The 23,085-nt window shown below is 39.3% G+C and overlaps 1 protein-coding gene across 2 annotated transcripts in view; it reads right to left on the reverse strand.

The window, feature by feature from the left end:
* Window positions 1-23,085, reverse strand: part of alcama (activated leukocyte cell adhesion molecule a) — a 105,938-nt gene that overhangs the window by 9,442 nt on the left and 73,411 nt on the right. For both annotated transcript variants that reach the window (XM_036594859.1, XM_036594858.1), the window contains exons 5-11: window positions 14,905-14,992; window positions 14,540-14,713; window positions 13,031-13,155; window positions 11,136-11,268; window positions 6,451-6,563; window positions 5,021-5,147; window positions 4,521-4,642 (exon numbers count right to left, since the gene is read on the reverse strand). In XM_036594859.1, coding sequence (XP_036450752.1) covers window positions 4,521-4,642; window positions 5,021-5,147; window positions 6,451-6,563; window positions 11,136-11,268; window positions 13,031-13,155; window positions 14,540-14,713; window positions 14,905-14,992 — 882 coding nt within the window. The remainder of the gene's footprint in view (window positions 1-4,520; window positions 4,643-5,020; window positions 5,148-6,450; window positions 6,564-11,135; window positions 11,269-13,030; window positions 13,156-14,539; window positions 14,714-14,904; window positions 14,993-23,085) is intronic.

Raw genomic sequence — 23,085 nt, forward strand, 5'->3', positions numbered from 1 at the left:
TTTTACCTCAATATATGGCCTCAGCCTTTACACATGACTGAGGACGAGCTCTTCTGTGGTGCTTGGAATTCTATATAATTGATTTAAAACCAATATTGCTAAATTGATGGTTCAAGAAGGTGTAACTTATTGTTTTATTTTAAAATATAAATAAATTGTAACCCTAACATGTTTTTCAAGTGTAATATATCTGTAAAAGCTAGGGACACAAAAATGGATGTTTCTGTAGAATGACCCATGTATGTTGTGAAAGAAAACACAGATTTAGCTCCGCTGTGGCTTTAAAACAAGGACTGAAAAAGTAACTGATAGGATTTTATTAGCACAGTGAGATCATTAGCAAAGATGCAACTCAATTTATGGCCACTAGAGGGCCACACCTCACTGCCGTTTTCCTGTAGCCAGTTTATGATGCACAACCAAAGCTGACAGTAGCCACACACACACACTCACACACTCACACACGGATGGAAAGGCACTAGCACAGTGTGACTAAACTTCTTAGAGCCAATAATCAGGCCGCTATTAAACTGCGCACACTACTGTGCTCTCAAATTACCAAACCCCCTCCAGCATTAGTGCCATTACACAGCTCATCCCCTGCACAAACCCGACAGTACACAGCTCTCATTCCACTAATGCCATCACTGTGCTGCTTCACACAAATCTAACACACACCCTGCTTTGCCATGTATTACTTTTCTACACAGCAGTGAAATCCATACCTCATAAAAGCTTCCCGCCTACTCACCACTGTAGAATATGAATGCTCGAGAACTGTTACAACCACAGTGCTCAGTAATGACTTCAGCAGTGTATTGTGTACTGTATCTATGGGTGCTCCAGAGGATTCTGATGAGAATAAGCTCAGATGAGCTATATTAAAGCAGTGCTAGGGGAGGGAAGTGTTTTAGGGCTGGCAGGAGGGATATATGTTGATAAGAATGAACTGGGAACCCATATAAAAATGTAACATACTAAAATAAACAACACACACACACACACTTTCTATCTACACTCATTCATTTTATGAGGTCTATTTGTCATATACAACAGTGAGCAAGTCAGAGACCACCTTTCATTTATCTAATTTCTAGCAATTGAGTAGTAGAGGTGGGTTATTCAGGTCCAAAGGCTTCTCTGTTTTGCTCAAAACAGCAGCAGATGTGTTCAGGCTGTTGGAACAAAATCCTTGTGAGGGTTTTTACTTTGTGGACATGATTACCCACCACTGAGTTATTCATTTTTCATTCAGTATATCTGAGATAAATAATGACAATCAATTGCATAAAGAAAGAGGAAACACCAAAGGCAATAAGCAAAAAACGGGAGTTTCCAAAACAGGAGTTCAAAAAATTCTTCTTATAAAACAGACAGTTCCAGTCCTAGAATCTGATTGGCTGAGCCGTGTTCAAGGCCATTGTAAAATCCAGGATATACCACACCTGTGACCGCTTCACAACAACTGAACTCTGTATCACTGCGCTACGGCATGAAAAGACCCTTGTGCTGTTAATGGAACAATCTTTGACTCTCATGCTGCTCATGTGGAGCACCGAGTGTACTGAGGCTGGTCAGCTAGCTAACAGGCTAAAAGATAGCAAACACACTAAACAACTCCATCATTAATATCACAGACTTGAATTAAAGCACTTGTGGTAAGATTAACTGTAAAACGCGCCTCAAATGTTTGTGTTTCAGTCAGTTGTACCATCAAACCCAGGCTGAATCCCAAACAGCTCCGTACTCCCTAAATAGTGTGCTATGAAAGTTTAGAAATTCTAGCCACTACAGCCAAATAATGCATCATTTATTGAGTGTGGATCTGTCCCAAATGACTATTTCTTAGCTATATTTTGGGGTGCAGAATTTACTATTTAAATCCCTACGTAGTGCACTTTGTAGGGTGCAGGGAGACTTTTGAGATTCAGCCCCAGAAGAGCAGCGCCGCTGGACTGGTGTTAAATGAGACTCATGGTGTTAATTTGGTGACCAAAAAGTACTTATAAAGCGAAGGTTTTTGCATTAAACAGTGCTGTGTTATCATAAGTTCATTCTTACATGACAAAAAAAAGCATCATGAAATGACTGCAGTATACAGAGATGGGTGACCAAACGTTCTGCTCATTCAGCCGTCCATGGTTGCGTGGCAACGATACCAAACTCTAAAGGAACTACATTTCTTGGCCAAATACTTGTTTATGTCAATAATAACAAATTATTTTCTGAAAAGTCGTGTATTTTATCATATTTTATGTTGGCCGCCGTTTTATAAAAGCAATAAGCCACTAGAGGCTGTGCGTTACTGTGATTTTATCACGGGAAGGGAGTTTTAGACACTCCGCCTCGCACTCTCGTGGCTTATTGCTTTAATAAGATATAAAGAAAACCCCAGAGCCCAGAACATCACTGAATGTGTTTGGGACTATTTGGATCATGAGAAGCACAAAATGCAGCCAACTTCTAAAACAGATTTCTGTGAATCTGAAACATGAAATGAAGACAAAATGTAGGATATAGGCATTTAAAATAAATAAATAAATGAATAAATACACTAAAGAATTATCATTTGCATTACGGTTACTTGTTTAAATTATTGCAATACTGGACATTATTATTATTATTATTATTATTATTATTATTATTATCACCCAAAGCTAGTGGCCAGAGAGTCTATATATCTTTCATTTTCATAGGCGAGTAACTATGAAGCACAGCTAGGAAAAAATGTTAAGCAGCGGCACTGGCAGCACGTCTCTGACTGGTGTGGAGTGTGATATTGAGTGATAGCAGAGCTGTACATCAGCTTAGACACAGACGTCTGATATACCATACAGTTCACATTCCTTCATTAATACACACTCTCACTTCCAGAGAACGCACACACACCCAAAAGTCTGGATGGCTTCTCGTTGACCCAACATCAGGGACACCCATTTGGCAACTCTCAGCTCGTTATTCAGCCACAGTGCAAATTCATAATGAGGCCAAGCCAGAGCAGCATCAGCTGCACACCAGAAGACGTGGTAAAGAGTGGAGAAAAGAGGAGGAGAGGAGAGAAAGTAAAGGGAGAAAGAGGGGCTCTCACAGGATCACTTACATACTAGACCTAGGCGAAAGAAGACGGGGGCGATATTATCGATAATCTCAATTTTTTAACTAGAAAATATCATGCTAATTATTTTTATCTGGATGCCACGTCAAACGCCACTGTATCTTTTTAAATTGTTGCTTATGCAGTCATTGGACAGCTCAGCACGCATGGAGGAAAACAGTAACTTCCAATTCTGTTACATTAGCCAACAGTCATCTGCGTTGGCTAAGAGAGAGAGGGTCATCCTAACCCACCCAGAGAGAGAGAGAGGCCAATTATGCTCTCTTAAACTCTCAGTCACGGATGGCAGCGGCAGCACCAGGGATCAAACTCTGCTTTGTTGAATTTAAGAGCTGACTGGACTGTTTCAGTATGGTCTGTAATACTGGGTTATTTACATTTATTTTAGGTTTAGCTTTAATTTTACCTCTTCATCATCAGTTCACACATATAGATTCCCTTTTGTTTTAGCTATTTTTCCTTTCTTTAACATTTTAAACACAGCCAGTGTGGTACTGACCTCATCATGCCCTCTTAACAACATATTTAATGCATTACACATGCCCATCATGTTCCTTTTAAGAGGGTTGACCTTGAGAACTTGTAGTGAGGATAATTACCACTCTGTAATGTCTAGCAGGTTTCTGAAACACTAGAGGGCGTACCCGAGCGAGTCCAAAATGAATGGGTAAGATGGAGCATTGGAGCAAAATCATAGTTTATAAATGCTCAAACATTTTTAATGTAAAAGAATACATTAATATCCTGAACACAGAACAGCATAAAACATTTTAACACCGCTGTTATATTTTTAAGAGCTTTTAAACTCGAGTTATAGGAGTTTAAAACGGCGCCTCATGTACGTCCATGACGTCTGTGAGCGCGAACAGCCAATGAGCTGCTCTGCTTGCCAACCAATCAGCACTCAGTAGCAGTAAGGCTAGCTTACTGCTGCCCAAAGCCCGTTTGCTATAGAAATAGGAAATATATAGGTAAGTTTTCTTCGTTTTTTGAATGAAATGCATCCTTCTACTTTCTAAAATTAAAAGAAAATTCTGGGCGAGTGATTAGAAGCTATTTTAACTTTTTGTCTTTAGCTGCTGAGCTCCATTTATTCCCATTCATTGAGGACTTGCTCGTTGGCGCCCTCTGCTGTTTTGCAGTCCTATTTTTAAAAAAACAGGGGAAATAGGAAGAGGCCAGGCTCCTCATTAACCGACTCTGGTTTGACATCAAATTTTCAGACACATGAGCGCCACCTCCTGGGCTGGCATGCTTATGTGAGCGCTTTTAAATCATTTTTGCATTCTCATGCAAACAACTTATAAAATCAATGTTAGTGTGGACAGGGACGTTTTTGAAAAACAAAACATTTCAGAAATTTCCAGATACATGTGGACGAGGTGTGAGATTGTGTGAAACTCACAATGGTTCCATTGACACTCCACTGAACGTTAGGTTGCGGTGAACCCTCTGCTTCACAGATCAGCACCTTGTTTTTTCCGTCGGCGCTTCGCTGTTTAGTCAACCTCGTAATCACAGGGATACCTGAGAAAGAGAGAGAGCGCATCATATAAACCTTCAGTACATTCACAGCTTGTCCTCTGTGCATCACTCTCTTAATAACACCTCATATCTCAGAAACATTAACTTTATAGGTGAAAAACACAATTTAAATTAATGCAGATTCATGTAATGAGATTTTATTCTTTGAATAATTTCTATTAGTCCATTAAACATGAAAAGTTCACACAATGTTAAAGGCAGCAAGTGTTTTAAAATAATGTAAACAAATACAAAAAAGTTAATATAATAAATAATAAATATGGCTCCATTGGGTAAAATGCAGCTGCTCCTATCGAGGCTCTGAATCCATGCCTGTCTGTGTGAGTGTTTCAGGATGAAGTGTGTTAGGGAGTGTGTTACCTTCTACCACCAGATGGAAGGAGGCGCTGCGTTTGATTCCTGCTACAGACATCTCACACACGTACAGGCCCGCGTGGCCGTATGTTAGCTTTGAGAAGTCGGGCTGCTTGTCCAGCTTGCCGTTGTCCTGCCGAAGGAATAACAGTTCAGCCATTTAACTAAAGTATAAAACCACATACAGTCCTTTTTGGATCTCTAACAATTCAAATCCACTGCACAAATTATCTCACACTGCTCCCTTCACCAGCGCCTCACTGGCTTGAGAGGCGTACCTGTCAAGCACCCAGTATGCTAATGAACCTGTCAATTATAAAGTCGTGGATCTCTAGCAAATTCTCTTCTTAGTCAAGTAGGCTTCTCTCGTAAACTTGGTTCTAAAAATAGGCCTCTTGAATTGAACATTTCTGTGAAGTATGATGGACTTGTGTAGTTAAAATACACATCCTCACTTTCTCACAGGGAGCCTCCCACTTTTAAGAGGTTCTACCTTGTATTTTCCCTGCTTTAGTTGTTCTACTTTGTTCTTCGCTCCTGCATTCATTACCAGAATTTTAATCTGGCATGCTGGACTCATTTGTGCCGCTGACCGAATTTAGCACTCCACGAGGCCCTTCCTCATGAGAAGGTAGATGTGAGGTTAATAACACATTCAGGAGAATTCAATTCAGGCGAGTGCAGTTTAGTTCAGCCAAAATTATATTTATATTTTATTTGTTTGGCCAAAAATATATTTTTATGTTATATGCAAATGTCCTCCGTACAGAAAGCGCTTCAGGATTAAACAGGTGAAGTCTAACATCCTCCTATATCACCACTGCACAGTGTGAGAACAGTGCATTATGGGAGGTTTATCAGAAGCAGTGCTTGAAATTTGCTCAAGTGAAATGTATTTATCAGTGATCTAATGACAGCTGTTAATGTCGCTATACGGTAGCTTAACTAGTGTTATCATTAAGTAAGTGAGGTTTTATTCTGCATTTTTGGTGCCACTTTCGAACATAACTTTGTTGAGCTTGGGTCAATTTCAGACTTCAGACAAAGTTTTCAGTTTGTATTGAGGTTTGGACCAAAATCTCAGGCCCAACTAAAGCTCTACTATAAATATAGAGATTAAATGCTTTATAGAACAAAACTGTGCACACGACAAAGAAGAGAGTTGTGGCAACTTCATCCAGATGAACCTATGCAGGTACACACTCATGCCTTACGCACAATGGTCAGTGCTGTGACCAAAACTCACTGCTCACTTCAGACTACAGTCATTTCAGCAGACTATAGTTCAACTATGCAAATTCTAGTAGCCTGAAGCCTGTCAGCTCTATATACGTCTTCATGCAGCTTTCAAATGACTGCAGATTTGCACTATGTGCACTTTTTGATGTCAGGGCTGCTCTCAGATCAGGGTGAGAGTGGCAGGGTGGTATTCTCACCTTAGTCCAGGTCACTGTGGGTTCACTGGAGGAGTTCTTCTCTACCTTCACCTCCAAGGGTTCTCCATACTTCTTCAGCACTCTTCCTGAGGGAATGAGGGACAGGTCCAGGTCTGAGAGAGACAAAGAGAAAGAGTTCTTTATTGTGTCATCATCTAATATGTTGTCGTTGTTGTATTAACATGATTGTTGTTACTAATTACTGCTGCTGAAGTTCAGTTATATGTTGGTTTGACCAACTAAAAAACACAAGCTAGAAGAAAACTACCTTCTCTCTAACGTTTTACCTTCTCATTTTTAAAGACGCACTCCAGTTGCAAATCAATGAATGACATCATTCGAATGTACAACAGGAGTAAAGGGGTGTGGCCTATGTGCAGTGAAGCGTGATGTGACGAACATTTAATGATCATAACTCACAAAGTCGACAGGCATATGAAGCTCACAACAGGCATTTATGTAATATAGCTCTAATTCTATATCCAGTTTTACTGTGACTCCATCTGGTCATCTGGTAACGTTTGAATTTGCGATATTGTTTCCCCACAATAACTGAAGGAGTACGCCTATTAGCTGCTGCTGGCCTCGTCTAGTAAGGGGCAGAATACAGCCCAGTTTTGGAAAATATAAAGTGTAACCTGGTTAACTGAAGCCGGTGATGTTCAACTGGCAGATCTTCATTTGGTTGCATTTTATAGACAAAGATTTCAACAATAACGACTTTTTTACGCAGTGAATTGGTGTTGTAGTGGGGCAATATTCTGGGCAGAACAAAAGGACTCAGAGTGCAGCATGAAGATCAGAAGAAAATGCTTTAAAGCAGAAATAGTCAAATGCAGAGCCTTAAACAGTTTTATAATTCAATACTAATCTAATAGTGTCATTACATTAGATGAAATTTATTCAGAATACATTATTCAGAAAACAGGGGTGGTCAGAGGTTCTAATCTGTTTAGTCCAATAAACAAAGCATAGAATGAGAACTGCAGCCATGGTTCCTTCAGGCTACTGCACTATGAACATGAAGCGCCAAGCTGCAACAAACATGCAGATAAAGGACAAAGAATAATGCATGTAATATGAGTCAGAGTAACTTAAAGTTACTTATAGTAGTTACTTTACTACTGTTTGTATCTTTTATTTATAACGCTAAAACCAGGTCCAACACAATGACTTTTATTTCTACCCTCCAGCTGGACAAAAGGAGGAAGCAGGAAATAAGAGGTTATAGTTGGACAGAAGCAGCGTTGCCAGATTGGACATGTTCCCACCAAATTGGGCGTATTTCGGCTGGATTTGGCAGAGGAAAAAGTGCTTTGGCAAGTAGACATAATTTGAACTGGTTTGTCATTATTTTGGTGGGTTTGATAAATAAATATATATATATATATATATATATATATATATATATATATATATATATATATACACACATATATATATATATATATATACACACATATATATATATATACACACACATATATATATATATATACATACATATATATATATATATATATATATATATATATATATATATATATATATATATATATATATATATATACACATATATATATATATATATATATATATATATAAATTTAAAACTTAATAATGCAGCTGAAATCTGAATAGACCTAACTTCTCCCCACATCCAGTCAGATATCAAAACGCCGACAGACATACATTTCAGTCACTCCTGCTAATAGGAGGTTGTTGCCCTGCTCATCTGGATCATGGTTAATGTACCCAGTTTATTACTGAGGTAATTCATATGCGGTCAGGCCTAACGGGCACGAATTATCCAGTTCAAATGACACTACTGACCGTACATAGTGTGCAATAACAGGAACACTGATATGGCCAGTAATCTGTTCAGCAGAGCCTATAAAGGTAAGCAAGCTTTAAAAATGTGTTTGAGGAATAGTTATGCTTGCAATAGTTTTGCTATTTATTTGTCTTTCTGATTGCATGCAAGTCCTACTGAAAACAATGTGTTGAACAATGTTAATATTCTGAAAACAGTGTGTTTGAGTGAGCTCTGCAAGATACATATACAAATCAATGATTTAGTTATTATATTGAAGTTGGTTGCAGTTTTTTTAACCAGGCATTTCCTAGATGTTTGACAGGGATACTATAATTACATTGTTTGAATCTTCGCATCAGTGATTTCAGTGATTGATCTGCACATTTTCAAAGGCAAGACATCAGTGCTTAACATACCCAGAAGCTTTTCATTTCATTTTATGGTTAAAAAGACACATACTTTTTGGGTGATTTTTCATGTATTTTGGTGTGTTTTGAACATTTTTTAACAACCTGGCAACCCTGGACAGAAAGTGGGGCGAGAGGCATGAGACAAAATGGCGGCATAACTCAAATTAACACCAGTGATCTTTTTCCTTTCAGTTGAACATGGACTTCGGTGACTCCCGTGGACTTTTTTCTCCCAAAGGTGCCCAATGTGGATCACACTAACATATGATTGTGGAAAATGTCAAGTTTGACCAAGCTGCTCCCTCTTAGACTGGAAAGTCACTAAAGGTAAGACTGTGGATTTTTTTTTTATTGGGGATAGCTGCGTCCCTTCAACAGACTCTGAATGGAGATACTGCTTATTATTAATGACTTATTGTCACTTTTGGTCTCTTAGTTGCTTTTTAAATGTTTAAATGTATTGGTGCTATGGGAGCTGTGTATATTGTATATATTCAGTGTCTTTGCCCTGCTTTGTATCATTGCTCATCTTTCTTTAATGAATTCTAAGCCCTGGCTCAGGTAGCTTTATGGTGATCATCTTGCCTGTTAAATAGTGAGCTGTAACAGAGAGGTAGTGAAAGTGTTAGGTGAGATATGGAATAGACAGTACAAAGCACAGCTATAGCACATAGGAAGCACTGCAACAGAAAAATGCAGATAAACAATGAGCTCAAGTTCATTTTACTACTTATCAAGAATGAATGGAATAAAACATCTGCCTAACTGGTAACTACCTAACTCTTCACAAACTGTTTTCAAGCTGAACAGTAACACTAGCTGAGGTTAAAAAACAGACACTAAACATGTATCTGTTCATCTTAAAGACTGCCTTTCTCTGAATCTAATCTGGTCTGAATTTAATATAATAAAATAAAAGTAAGATGCTGAGTGGCGCATTTCTTTTGGACACTTCCTGTTGTCCGCTTGACGCGTCTGACATGCTGGAGCCTATAAGGCCCAATGCTTTATAAATATGATAAGTATCTGATTTGACTGAAATGCCTGTTCCTAGTTACAGATGGCATGTGATCATTTTTTTCTTTTTCTCCTCCTAAAGCGTGAAATATTTCTGCACAGTCAGCTAAAAAGAAACTTTAACTAATCAATCTAGCATGAAATGTTATTGCTAGCTACAGTTTGAGCACCACTTTGTTGATTTTCTAAAAGAAAATCTGTTCTGTAATCCTCTACAGAGAACCCACTTCTGCACATTTTTAAGCAAGATTACTGCTTATTTGCGTAATTTAACATAAGGGAAAAACAAAAACATAAAACATGGCTCATGCAGAAGTTACGGCATATTTAATATGTTATATTTTTCCAATATGTTAACTCAGCAAATAATAGGAACGCTGTGCTAAAATTTGCAGACAAATACTTACTTTTAAAGATGTGTAATTTGCCCAGGGGAGTTCACCTTTTACAACTGTATATTGTGTTCTTACACTAATACTGGGCTACATGTAACTACTGATGTTTTTTATATGACCTAGTTACATCAGTTTGTGTTATGTTGGGCTACAAGCAATTCTGCAACATTTCATGCTAGATTTATTGCAGAATTGGAGCTGATTTGTTATTTTTCCACTGGTACCAGGCTGATACTGATACTGGGTATCGGATCAGTGCCATCTCTAATGCCAGTAAGATGCCACCTATCTGGAATTAAACTGAATTTGAGAGAGAGCGAGAGAGAGATATGTCTCGTATCTTCTCACTGCAGGTGTCTCTCATGCTCATCAGTCTTTTATATCAACAGTACTTAACAGCTCACCACCTCCCACCCTACACACACACACACACACACACACACACACACACACACACACACACACCACCCTTCTGTAAGAACACACTCCATCTGTGAGAGCTGTTGTTTCTTTTGCTTTCTTTTGCTCCATTTATATTAACTCAGTAGAGGCAGTGTGAAATACAAGCATGTTGCTGCAACCAACCATCACCCAAACCACATTATGAAGAGCCCTTACATCTAAACAGTCAAACACACACACACGCGCGCGCATGCTCACACCTCGGAGAGTAATTAAGTGTGGGCCGGGTGTGAAAACGTAGCCGTCTGCTGTAGCCTCGGCTCGACTCGAGTCACAAACTCTAATTAGTCCAACTGACCAGTGTCTCCCACCTCTGCCGACCCCGGCGGAGATAAATTTGATTAGCACGTCTCTTGCGCATTAATTTGTGGCATAAAAGAGGCTGTTAAAGAGCAGAAAAAGTTCAGACAACTCTACTGCGGGTTCGCTCTCCTGCAAAAACCAATTTGCAGATTGACCTGCATAGCCGCTGTGGGAGAACTAAGGCAGAAAAAAGAGGGGGAGAGGTTTAGAGAGAAAGAGGGAGAGAGATGCAACAACTACAGAGGAAGTAGCAGGACAGAAGAGAAGAATGCAGGTGCTTACAGGTCACTGTGACTGTCGCAGTGGCTTCTATCTTGTCGTTGTCGGGCAGAGAGCATTTGTATTCTCCGGAGTCAGCGCGGGTCACTCCAGACAGAGTGTACACGCCCGAGCCGGTCACAGCAACCTTCTTACCCTGTAACACAGGAGGAATGGATTAAATAGTCTGAGAGAATAAATATGGGGTGGGTGCCAGAGAGAAGCACCCACCCCTTCACAAAAACGTCTGGACAAAAATGTACACAGTTATCCACTTAATTCAAATGCAAACTGATGTGTCTGGTGTCTGAAGTTTGCCTCTTTAGTTTGTAGTGAAGCTAAATGGCTAATGTAGCATAAAGGCATGCAGTTTGCACAATGCTAACAGGTGGTTGTAAACTGCCTTACTGATAAACTACATTAGCATTAACTGACTACATTTGAGATATTGGGGAAATTATGTCCATTTAATTTTGGCCAAAAAATCACTAAGAAAAAAATCTTTAAATTTTTTTATATGTTGGACTTAAAGTCCAATGTATAAAATATTTAAAATATTTACATGATATTAAACTGACCTATCTGAGGACTGTCTAGATGTGTTCCTAATATTATTACAATGTTTACGCTTGATTGACATCCCTCAGAACTTTCCCAGCCAGCTAAACAAAACACAACAGTGCAAGGAAAGCTGAGAAAAATAAGTGAAACAGGATTTACTTATGTTGTTGTAGACCCCGTTGTGTCCAATCCCTAAAATCATTTATCCACCTTATATGCAGTGACACCTTAAATAAGGTAAGGCTCATATTCAGTTTACAGCTTGATGTGCATCCAGAGAATGTTGGTATAGCTGGATAGACAGATGCACTAACAAACCAATGAACGGCAGGCAAACAGACAGATGAGGCAGCTTGATAGCTCAGTTATACATGTTACGTCAGCTTTCACTTGGTTGTTAGCTTTCACTTAAGATTTTAAAGTAAAAAATAAAATAATCCCCCCTTTCAGGAAAATAAAGCTGATCGTTCTAACACAGTTTTAACAATTAATGGTCTTAAATGCTGGAGTTAATGCAGAACTGCTAATTCACCCTTCAACCCTGAAGTTTGGTGCGCAGACTGCTGGTCACCATAGCAACACAGACAACAATCTCACTTAGCTAGTAGCTAACGAAACGGCAAAGATTTAAGACTAACATCAATAATTTGGAGATGAATGGACTTATTTGCATAAAAACTCAGCTGATATGTTTAATCTGCAAACTGTCAAACACTAAAAAGTTGCGAGGCTGAACTCAGTTTCTCATTTGGCAGCTTCTTGTTTGAATTTTCCCTGTTCCATCTTTGCCGTTCCAAGTGGAACGGGAAAATTCAAACAAAAAGCTGCCGAATGAGAAGTTGACTTCAGCTTTGTAAAAAATTTAATTAAGAGACATTTTACAGGAAACTATTCTACTCTCGAGGATAAGTTTCCTGCTGGAGATGCAAGAAAAGCGGCTATAGCTGAGCTAAAGCTTAAAGCAGGGCAAACTAAGTCTGCGTCTTCGTTTATATTATATTTGTTAGCCTATAATAGTACATGAGCACATACTGAGACACATTTACAGCCAATATGACAAAATTTATTGAAAGGACAAAATGGCTCCTCTTAACATTTAGGTTGCTGACCCCTGACTAGGCTGACAGAGCAGAGTGTAAGCCTCAAACTGTAACTTCTAATGAGTGTCAAAGTCATATATACCTAATCAGAATTTAAAATTTGTAAGTGACAGACAAAATTAGGATCTTTCTTAAGAGAATACTGAAGAACTTAAGTTTTATGTTTGAAAATTTAAGGGAACTTTTCAGTGTTTCAGATTTTTTTGGAAAGCTTTTGGGAATCCAGCCTGGGCTCTCTATGGAGACACGTGGGCTCACCTTGACATGGAAGTTGAGGCTGGTGGGAGGAGGGTTTCCATCTGCCTGACATTTCAGAGTCACGTTGTCACCCTCCTTAACAGTGCTTGCAGGTACCACCTGCAAATTCACCTTTTCAGTGGGGTCTGAGAGAGGGAGAGGGAGAGAGAGAGAGAGAGAGAAGGGGAGAGGGGGAGAGATGAAGCAGAATCAGCCTGACACATTCAGCTTCTGGGATCTGTCTCTGTCACTCTGTATCTCTCTGTCTGTCTTACTCTCGGTGCTGAGACAGAGGAAGAGGTGTAGAGGCATCAGTATCACTGAATTATCATTACTGATACAACTGATTCAGATTTCCACATTTTTTTTCTACTGGCACTGATAAAACCTAATAATTATTATTTTTTTTCTATGTATTTATTTATTTATTTGTTTGTTTGTTCGTTCGTTCATTCGACATTTCCTAATGTTAGCTGCTTTCTACATTGTGTAAACATTTCATGATAAATGGACCAATAGAAATGGTCCAAAATTACTCGGAAGGAAATCTCATTAGAACAAAGATCATTTTTCCTTTCTTCTACAAAGTTACCGCTTATGAGTTACCAGGGATATGAGATTTTGTGACCACTAGGCCTCTCACAATTATGTTGTAATCACCTGTTTACAATTATTTGAGATGATCATAGATTTTTCCTCAGTTCTTAGAGTTCATTACTGTGACACAAACCGCAGATTGAGAACTGGAAGTGTTTTCATCAGTTGGGTTGAGATAAATGTAATAAAGAAGCAGGAAACGTTCACTGAGACATCATCTAACTGGGTGCGATATCATGTTTAGAGGGCAGTGCCGAGTAAAGTTTATTTGTTAGCTAGGACGCAAATGCAGTTAGTGTGCAGTTTTTTTGCTCATATTTTCATAAATTTTGCTTGACTGTTACTTGTTGCTCTGGAACAAATAAACCAATCACAGCACACGTTTCAATAATTACTGATTGTTCAGTCATAGCTTGGCAAGTTTAATAAGGCTTGGACGCCACATTGGCGATTATATTGTTGTGTTGGGAAGGCAGAATAATATTTTACTGGTTTCCTGAACTGAAGACACAAGAAGCAACACCATTATGCTATAATATTTTAAAGCAGAAACTATATTTTACTTTTGTAAATAATCTTAAAAGAGGACTTTTAAGATAATTTAAAAATATTTTCAAAGTTTGTGTGGCTTTATGTACCAAAAACAGTCCTAATTCTCTTTTACATTTTTACAATCTCTATTTTTTGCTTAGCATTAAACAGACTGTCTGATACTGTGTCTTTAAGACTGAAATATGTAAAAGAGCTCTGGTTCAGTGAGTAACGCTGAACCTCTAGGAGGTGCTGTAGTCCGCATCTCTCTTCAGTCATGTTCCACTGTGTGTGTGTGTGTGTGTGTGTGTGTGTGTGTGTGTGTGTGTGTGTGTGTGTGCTATACTTGTGGATGCAAATGAGTGTGCTTGGGCCTGTGGAACCTTTGCTATCTGTACTCACAGTGGATGCTGAAGGCCACAGGTGCGGTCACCTGGTCTGGACCGGTCACATGTCTCACAAGGCAGGTGAACTGTGATGTCATGTCCTGCTTCCCTGCTGTATACTGCAAACTAGATTTAGTGCTGGACAAACCGGTCACTGGGTCCGCTGTTGTGGTGAGGGTGATTATGACCGCTGCACAAACAAACACACACACACACACACACACACACACACACACACACACACACACACACACACACACACAGTTGACCCACATACCAATCATACATTAAAGGCAGACTCATACAAAGGCATCACCAAAATGTACCACCCTACTCAGAAGCACTCAGCACAGTGGCTGAATTCTGACGGTGTCAACTCACTTTCGTTATCGTTCAGTAGGGTCTTGTCATTCTTCAGCCAGATGATCTCCGCTGGAGGGTTTGCATCTGTAGTCACACACTCTCCCAGCTGCAACACACAGGCACACACACATTTTTACATCTTGTTAGGGAATATACATACATCCCATACATTTATAGCAATACTTATTTTCACATAGAAAATCCACAAACCATTTTTAGCCAAAACGGCCACTAAGAACAAGAGAAACTGGGACTCCTGACAACCGTAACAAGACCTGGTAGACCACCAAACCTGGCACCAGATAAACAGTACTTAAAGCTTTCATCTTTGAGAAAGAGGAGAAAATCAAGCTGCTTCCGATCTGAAAAACTGACAGGTTTTCCTGTCCACTGTGAGAAGACAACTCAGCGCTATGAGTCTGAAAGGATGTGTAGCTGTCAAGAAGAACCTCACTGAGAAAAGAAAATAGAAGGAAATATTTTGCACTACAACACTGAAACTCATCTGAGATGTGGAGTAAAGTTTTATGGACTGCTGAGTCAAAATCTTAATGAAAATTTCATATTACATGGATCTTCAGAAGCAGAAAATGCAACCAACTTCTAAGACTGAACTTTGGAGGTGTATAAAAACATCCCTGCAGGTTTCTTTAAAAAACTGAAAGCAAGTCTCTTGAAATGAATAGAAGTTGTAATTCAGGCAAAGCGTGGACACACTAAATACTGAAAAAAAATAATACTGTATTTAGTTATTGAGGCTTCTGGGTAATTTTCTGTTAAATCTATATTTTTCCCTGATGCTGAAAATGAATATAATTAATGGCTGTTTTGACTGGAAATTAAATAAATCAAAGGACTTTTGCACAGTACTGATGTAATACGATATAACGAATCAGCTGTTCCTACAAAGTCAGGACATTTTTGTTCGGAATACATACAAAAAACACACACACACACACACACACACACACACACACACACACACACACACACACAGTCACAGTCACAGTGTATGCTTTTGTGCTGTGGCTGAACCAGATCACAAACCCGAAACCTTTCCTCTTCGCCGCTCAGCAGCTTCTTTTGAACGCTTGCTAATCTTTGATCCAGGAAGTGTTATCAGTTTCACTTCAGCCTGCAGTGCAGCGTCTGTGAAGAGTCTCAGGAAACAAACACTTCTGACCTCTTAAGACTGCTTCCAAAAAATAAAATAAACGACGTGTTTATATAAATGATGAAGGTGCTTAAGTGTGAGTCACGTGTCAGGACTTTTGGGGACTTTACTGCAGGAGAGCCCTGGTGCTTTTTGGTATTTTCAGCTGGGCGTGGCTTCGGGTGCTTTCGGCTGGGAGTGACTGCCCCTGTGATGTGACCTGATAAAGTCATGCCTGTGGTTGTTGAGCGCTGGAAGTGCCCGGGAAATTACCCTGAGACAATGACATCACCTCTGTTCACATGCCTTAAATATCAGACCCGTCACAGCCCTGTGACTGGAAATAGCCAAGTGGTGTGTAGTTTGTGCTCTCACACACTGTATCTCTCTCTACCTCTCTGTCTGTATCCCTCTCTCTCTCTCTCCAGATATCTCTCTCTCTCTCGCGCTCTCTATCTACCTGTATATCTCTCTCTCACCCTGTATCTCTATCTTGCTGTCTCTCTGCAACTCTCTCTCTCTCTCTCTCTCTCTCTCTCTCTCTCTCTCTCTCTCTCTCTCTCTCTCAGCTTCCTGGCATGATAAATACTCCCACTTCTAACCAGTGAAATTATAATAGTATATCTCTTTTTTCCTAGTTTGCAGAAAAATAGAAGTGTAAAAACTACATTTCAAGAGTGGGAGCAGCATTTAATAGAGTAGCGAACGAGAGAGAGAGAGAGAGAGAGAGAGAGAGAGAGAGAGAGAGAGAGAGAGAGAGAGAGAGAGAGAGAGAGAGAGAGAGAGAGTGAGAGAGAGAGAGAGAGAGAGAGAGAGACAGATTTTCTGATAAGGAGTGATAATGGCAGAGAAGCTGGTAGCAAGATGCACAGGCACAGGTGTGCAAGATCGCAGAGAGAGGGGGAGAAAGAAGGAGAGAGTGAGAGAACACTCACTAAAGGCCATGACCACTCATCCTGAACACACACACACACACACATACACACACACACACACACACTCTCTCTTCTCAGAATCTGCTGCTTTTAACGAGGCCCATAGAGCAGTCTGCTTTGGATGGTGTACTTCACTTCTTCCTCAAAACTTCCTCCCATTTTTCTCTTTTTCTGTCACCACTCGCTCCTGAGCCAAGTCTCAGCCTCCGTCTCGGCCGGGCCAAATGTTTTTAACATGAGCTGCTTAAAGACGCTCAAAGGAGGGGCTCTTTTTTCAAACAGTGTGTAAACAAAGCGGCTGAGCTTTGAACAAGATCAGATCTCAGTAGGTGGTTATCCAAAAACAAGTCCTTCCCCTCTCAAAAAAAAACAACCCCCATTCCTCTGTACTCCTGCCTCCGTTACGTGCTACAGAACCGTCTGTTATCTGAGCAGTAATGTGCTACCTACAGTAAAGACAGGCATCATTAAAGGTCCACAATGTGATGTTATTCTGTTGTGATTTATGATGTGATAAACAGGATCTAACAACACACATTTCACAATTTTTGACGATTAATTTGAAGATTAGCTTTGACTGCAGACAAAATAATAAGCCCCAAACACCACAACCTCTACAATTAATGTGAGACATTAGAGCAAAAGCCTAGTTACACTACACAGTACAGTTATTGCACAGTGGAAATATTAAATAATTATTACAGCTGTTAAAGTGTTTACTCAATAAATTATTGACAGCATTTATTTTTTAATATACCATTAATTCATTTTCAGAGTTTGAATATATAATTATATATGTTATGTATATGATATGCACACAATGGTCGTTCTCAATGAATGTTAGTGATGAAAACTGGAAAAAACTTGTTCCTTCTGTGGAAACCACATTATTTTCATGTTCAAGACCAATTTACTACAATTGTGATTTTAATCATTTGACAGCCTTAACAGTTAAATAATATGGAGAATGGTGCTTATGTGTTTGGTGGTGAATAGAACAGTGATTCACACCTGGCTTGTCACTAATTTCAGCAAGAGAGTTTACTGAATATCAATTAATAGCTTTTTTTTTTGTTTCATAATAACAGATCACAGAAGAATCTCTGCGATACACTGAATTACAATTAGTGGGGTGCATGGAGGGAGGGAGGGAAGGAAAGGGAAGGAAGGGTGGATGAATGGATGGGTGGACGGATAGATAGATCTAAAGCAGTACTGTCAAACTGAGGATAACTGAGTATCTGACAACAACCAGACATTTTGGAGGTTGTTATGACTGTCATTAAAACCTTTTTTGTTGCTGTTTCAACGAATACGCAATCATATCAACATTTCAGAAATCGGTACTACATATTTCCAGAAAAATATGTTTCATGCATACTTGAAAAGGTCAGGTGACGTTAGGTGCAAGTCTAAGTTGATAACTTTTTTAATTGATACCTACAAATGGTGAGTCCTGGGTTTTAATAGACGAGACAGAAATTCCTGCTTAACAGAGCAAAGATATTTTATAGAAAGGATCAAAAACTTTTTTTTTTAGTAGTAAAATTCTAAAATAAAACACAATTAGGAAGAGCAAGGCCCACAGGTGATATGGTATGCTGAAAAGATGCTAGATCTATATATATATATATATATATATATATATATATATATATATATATATATATATATATATATATAGGGGGGAGATTTATCAATAAAAAACTGACCTGGTGGAGAATATTAATATATTAATTCTTAATACTGAAATCCAGCTCCAGAGTGAAATGTGCACTTGGGATCTACACTTATCTACATCTTTCTTGAGCTTATCAAGCATCTGAGTAAAGTTTTTTTGAAAGTGTTTACGAATGAGGCTGAGAGTTAGATGAATTTTAACTCCCAAATAAGTAAAGCCAGAGGTCTGTTAGTGAAGAGCTGAAGGTTCTTCAGTTGAAGGTTGATTTTACTGATCTACTGAAGGGATATGGAATGTGGTATTGAGTTATTTATGCCTAAAAGCAAGAGAATGATGTCATCAGCATACAATGAAATTCGATGTGTAGAATTATTTATGTGTATGAAATCAATGAGCTCTGTCTGACTGACTGAGCTAAAGGTTTTAGTGAAAGCACAGAGAATCGGGGAAAGAGGGCAGTCCAAGAGAGAACTGCAAAGAAATCATATGACCTGTGGCCACACATGCTGATGTGTTATAGAAGAGGTTTGATAATGACATTCACTGCATCTAGACTGAATACTGCACTGAAGCTTTTGGTATTTACTGGCATCAATTATATGCACAAGGCACCTGACTTTGAGACTAGCAGAGGTGTGAACTCGAGTCATGTGACTTGGACTCGAGTCACGAATTTGATGACTTCAGACTCGACTCGAGAAAATCGAGAAAGATTTGGGACTCGACTTTGACCTCAACACCAGTGACTCTGTCTGTTACTGTGTTTATGCTCGGCTCATGTTATTTTGGAAGACAAGAGAAGCGTTGGAGCTCAAGTTCACCTCCATAAGCTGGAAACAATGCACCCTCACTCAGCACTTAAACTCCAGTCTTACTGGAGAGACTGACCAGGCAAACCGACCATTTTCAAAACAAAAGAAACACAGCTCTGTCTGTTTGACCGATTTTAAGAGCTTCTGTGGGTAAAACAAGCGCAACATTCACCACGAGGCTGAAGTTGCCTGCGTTATTCGCCAGCTTCATATTGGAGTTTGCTGTTCCGGGCAACGGGTAGGAAAAATTCAAATAAGTAGCTGGCAAAAAAACTCAACGGCTGCTTTGTACATTCACCATCTTTTTGCTGTCTTTTCTGTAAACTTTACTCAGCTCTGTTGTTTTGGTTTCTGTTATCGTCTAAATTCAATTCAAACTAGCGGTTGTTTTTAGTCGGTTGAGCTAGTTTTTATTTTAATCCTATGCGCCAATAAAAATCATCAAAAATTATCTTCAAATATATATTTTTTAAATGAATTCAGTAGTACTACTTTTTTTCATGTGTAGTGCACTACTCTTTGTGTATGCCAAAATGCTTGTCATGGTTATCTGTGTACTATGGATTTTGTATTTTAGTTGGAAAAATAATAAAAATAATAATTATACAGCCGTACACTGCTAACATGCTGTCATTAAAAGACTATAGTACTGTTACCATCATTCAGTCTTATGGCCTTAAATTAGCTGAAGAATGCAGACTGACCTGTTTAGGACTCAAAGATTAGGACTATTGACTTGGGACTCGACTTGAGACTCACCTGTACTGACTTGGGTCTTGGATCGAGACTCGACTATCTTGACTTGGGACTTGACTCAGGACCTGAATGTGAAGACTTGAGACTTACTTGCGAATTAGTGACTTGTTCCCACCTCTGGAGGCAAGCCAGCAGGGGATTATAAAGTGGCTTGCAGAGGAAGGGCGAGAATGGACAGGCTAAGGCAGTTTAAATAAACGCCCTGACGAATTTAGCCAATCATACGTGTGGCAGGCGACTGCCTGAGCCGTCAGCTGACTGATAGGAGCTGATAACAGCTGGTGATTTGAGATTGGGGCCTAAGCTTGACTTCATGGCCTGCCTGAACTAATGCTATGCTCAACTGAGTCGTTAACAGAACTTAATAACAACCATATCCCAAATTTCTCAAAGAACCTCTAGAGGAATACAGTGTAATCCTGGGAACTTTTGTTTCTTCATAGCGGTAGTATTTCAGTTCTTCTAAATTCGTTGGAGAATCTAATTATTCTCCAATATAATTACTAGACTGAGAGAGGTGAGTGAGCTCTGGCACATTTCGAACAATAAGATGCTGCTAATTGCAGATTGTAGCCTCCCACAGAGTATGAGGATTTATGTGTGGAGTGTTGTTCAAATCACTAAAATTACTTGGGTCATTCCTGATGTGTTCCAGAAACTCTTTATTAGTAAAGTAAGTTGGACAGAGCAGTGATCAGATATGAGCACAGGCAGGATTTCAGTAACCCTAACAGATGTCAGAAAACCAGAAGAGATAAGCGCTTAATCTTCTGACATGAAGAAAAGTTAGTTCAGCCGCACCTATTTAGATACATAATATGGTAGATTTCCATAATATTTCAATTTGCCATGATATTTCAGTTCACCATTTGTTTAACCAACCTAATTTGACTTTCAGAGATCAACCACAAAATTACAGTTCGCATCTAAAATAATTGGGATGTTGCCTAAGCTAGCAGTTTGCTTTTAACAGGGGTCATAACACATGGAACACACACAGAAGCTAAACCATATTTAACTGCATTTATTTTTAATACAGCATAGCAAAAAATGTACCATTGGAATCTTTAAAGGCTTGAATTCAGCACACTCGCTAATTGCAGTTGCTTAGCCTTTGGCTTTAGCTTTAACATAAGGCTACAACACATGGCTACATAAACATAAACAAAACTTTGAACATTTTTTTTTTCATTACCAAGAAAACTACTCAATTCCCTGTATCATTGGTAATCTAATTCACTCTCTACATTTTCAAGTGTGGTTACTACCAGATACAACTGCATCCCAAGGCTAGCCATCTATATATAAGGCTACAGAACAGAGCTCACTGGAGCTTTGTGCTGTAATGGCTGTGAAATCCTTAAAATGAAATTTTATCACTATAAATCTCTGCTAAAAAGCTCTTCTCTGACTTTTTCTGTGCATTTTTCTGTGCATTTTTTTTTTTACCAGGGGAATAATGACATGGCTCACTTGAGGAACAAAGGTACTACTCGGCTCACTGAAATATGGGTGCTATGTGGCAAATTTGGGTGGTTTTCAACCCTCCTCCCCCTTTCCAGGGGGCCTATATCAAAGTCAAGGACTTTCTCTGTCAAGTCCACCAAGTATAGACTGCATGATAAGAACTAAAGGGCTCCTTATGGACTGGTAAGCTAGTCTGTCTGGTGCTACTATCTGTCTTGTGGGCCTCCTTGGTTCTTAGTCTTCTTCTGACCATGCTGTGTCCTTGTGCTTCTGTTTTATGTTGTTTCAGATACTTGGCTGTATTAAGCAACATCTATAGCTTCAGCCTTACTTTCTAGATCCTGAATAACTCCCAGCTCTGGCTGTGACATGACACTGATTCCACTATCAAGTGATTGTTGAACCAGGCCCTCTACTTAATCATCTCACATAGGTGATATCTGGGGATGGAATGTTTGTGCTTCTGGACCTAAATCAGACTTTCCTACTCCCCTGATCTTTAGAGTAGACCTGGCTTTCTTTTACTGAGGCTCTGTCTCAGGCTGAATATCTAATGTACTTGAGTTGAATGAGTGTTGGTTGGTTTCTCACCCAACTCTCCTCTCCTTGGTTGTAGGATGAGGAGAATGATACTCAACCACCTCATACATGAACTGGACAAGTGCTCTATTATACATCATCTGAGGAATGATTTTGTGGCTTAATTCACCTGTGGAATGACAACTTTCTTCCAGGTTTTCTGCCACAGGGACTTCCTCCATAGAGCAAATTCCACTAGGCAACAACAACATCTCTATGCAGGGTTCTCTCTGGAACATCTGCATTCACAAGTGCTATGATTAGATCAGAGGTCGGCGACATGCGGCTCTTTTACTGTCCTGTTGACGCTCCACATCAGAATTAGATTTTTAGGTAAAAATAAAATAATCCTCCTTTACAGTAAAATAAAGCTCTGCTGATCGTTTAAACACAGATTTAATGATAAATGGTCTTAAACACTGGAGTTAATGTAGAACTGCTCATTCACTCTTTAACCCTGAAGGCTGGCGTGCAGACTGCTGGTCGGAACACAATCTCGCCTAGCTAGTAGCTAAACGAAACGGCAAAGAGAAAGATTTAAGATGAACATCGACAATCTGAAGCTGGTTTCCTGACATGTTTAATTTGAAACGAAAAACTGTAAAACAAAAAGCTGTGAAGCTAAATTCAGCTTGTTGTTCAATCTGTCCCGTTCCACCTTAAACGGTGCAGCAGTTACATTCTGGCGCCTCAGGCACCATATAAGGTGGAACGGGAAAATTCAAACAAGAAGCTGCAAACGAAAAGATGACCTGAGCCTCGTAAAAAGCAGAACGTTGAGATACATTTTACAAGAAACTCTTCTACTTTTGAGGA

This window comes from Colossoma macropomum, unplaced genomic scaffold (assembly GCF_904425465.1).
Source record: "Colossoma macropomum unplaced genomic scaffold, Colossoma_macropomum, whole genome shotgun sequence".
In the NCBI taxonomy this organism is placed as follows: domain Eukaryota; kingdom Metazoa; phylum Chordata; class Actinopteri; order Characiformes; family Serrasalmidae; genus Colossoma; species Colossoma macropomum.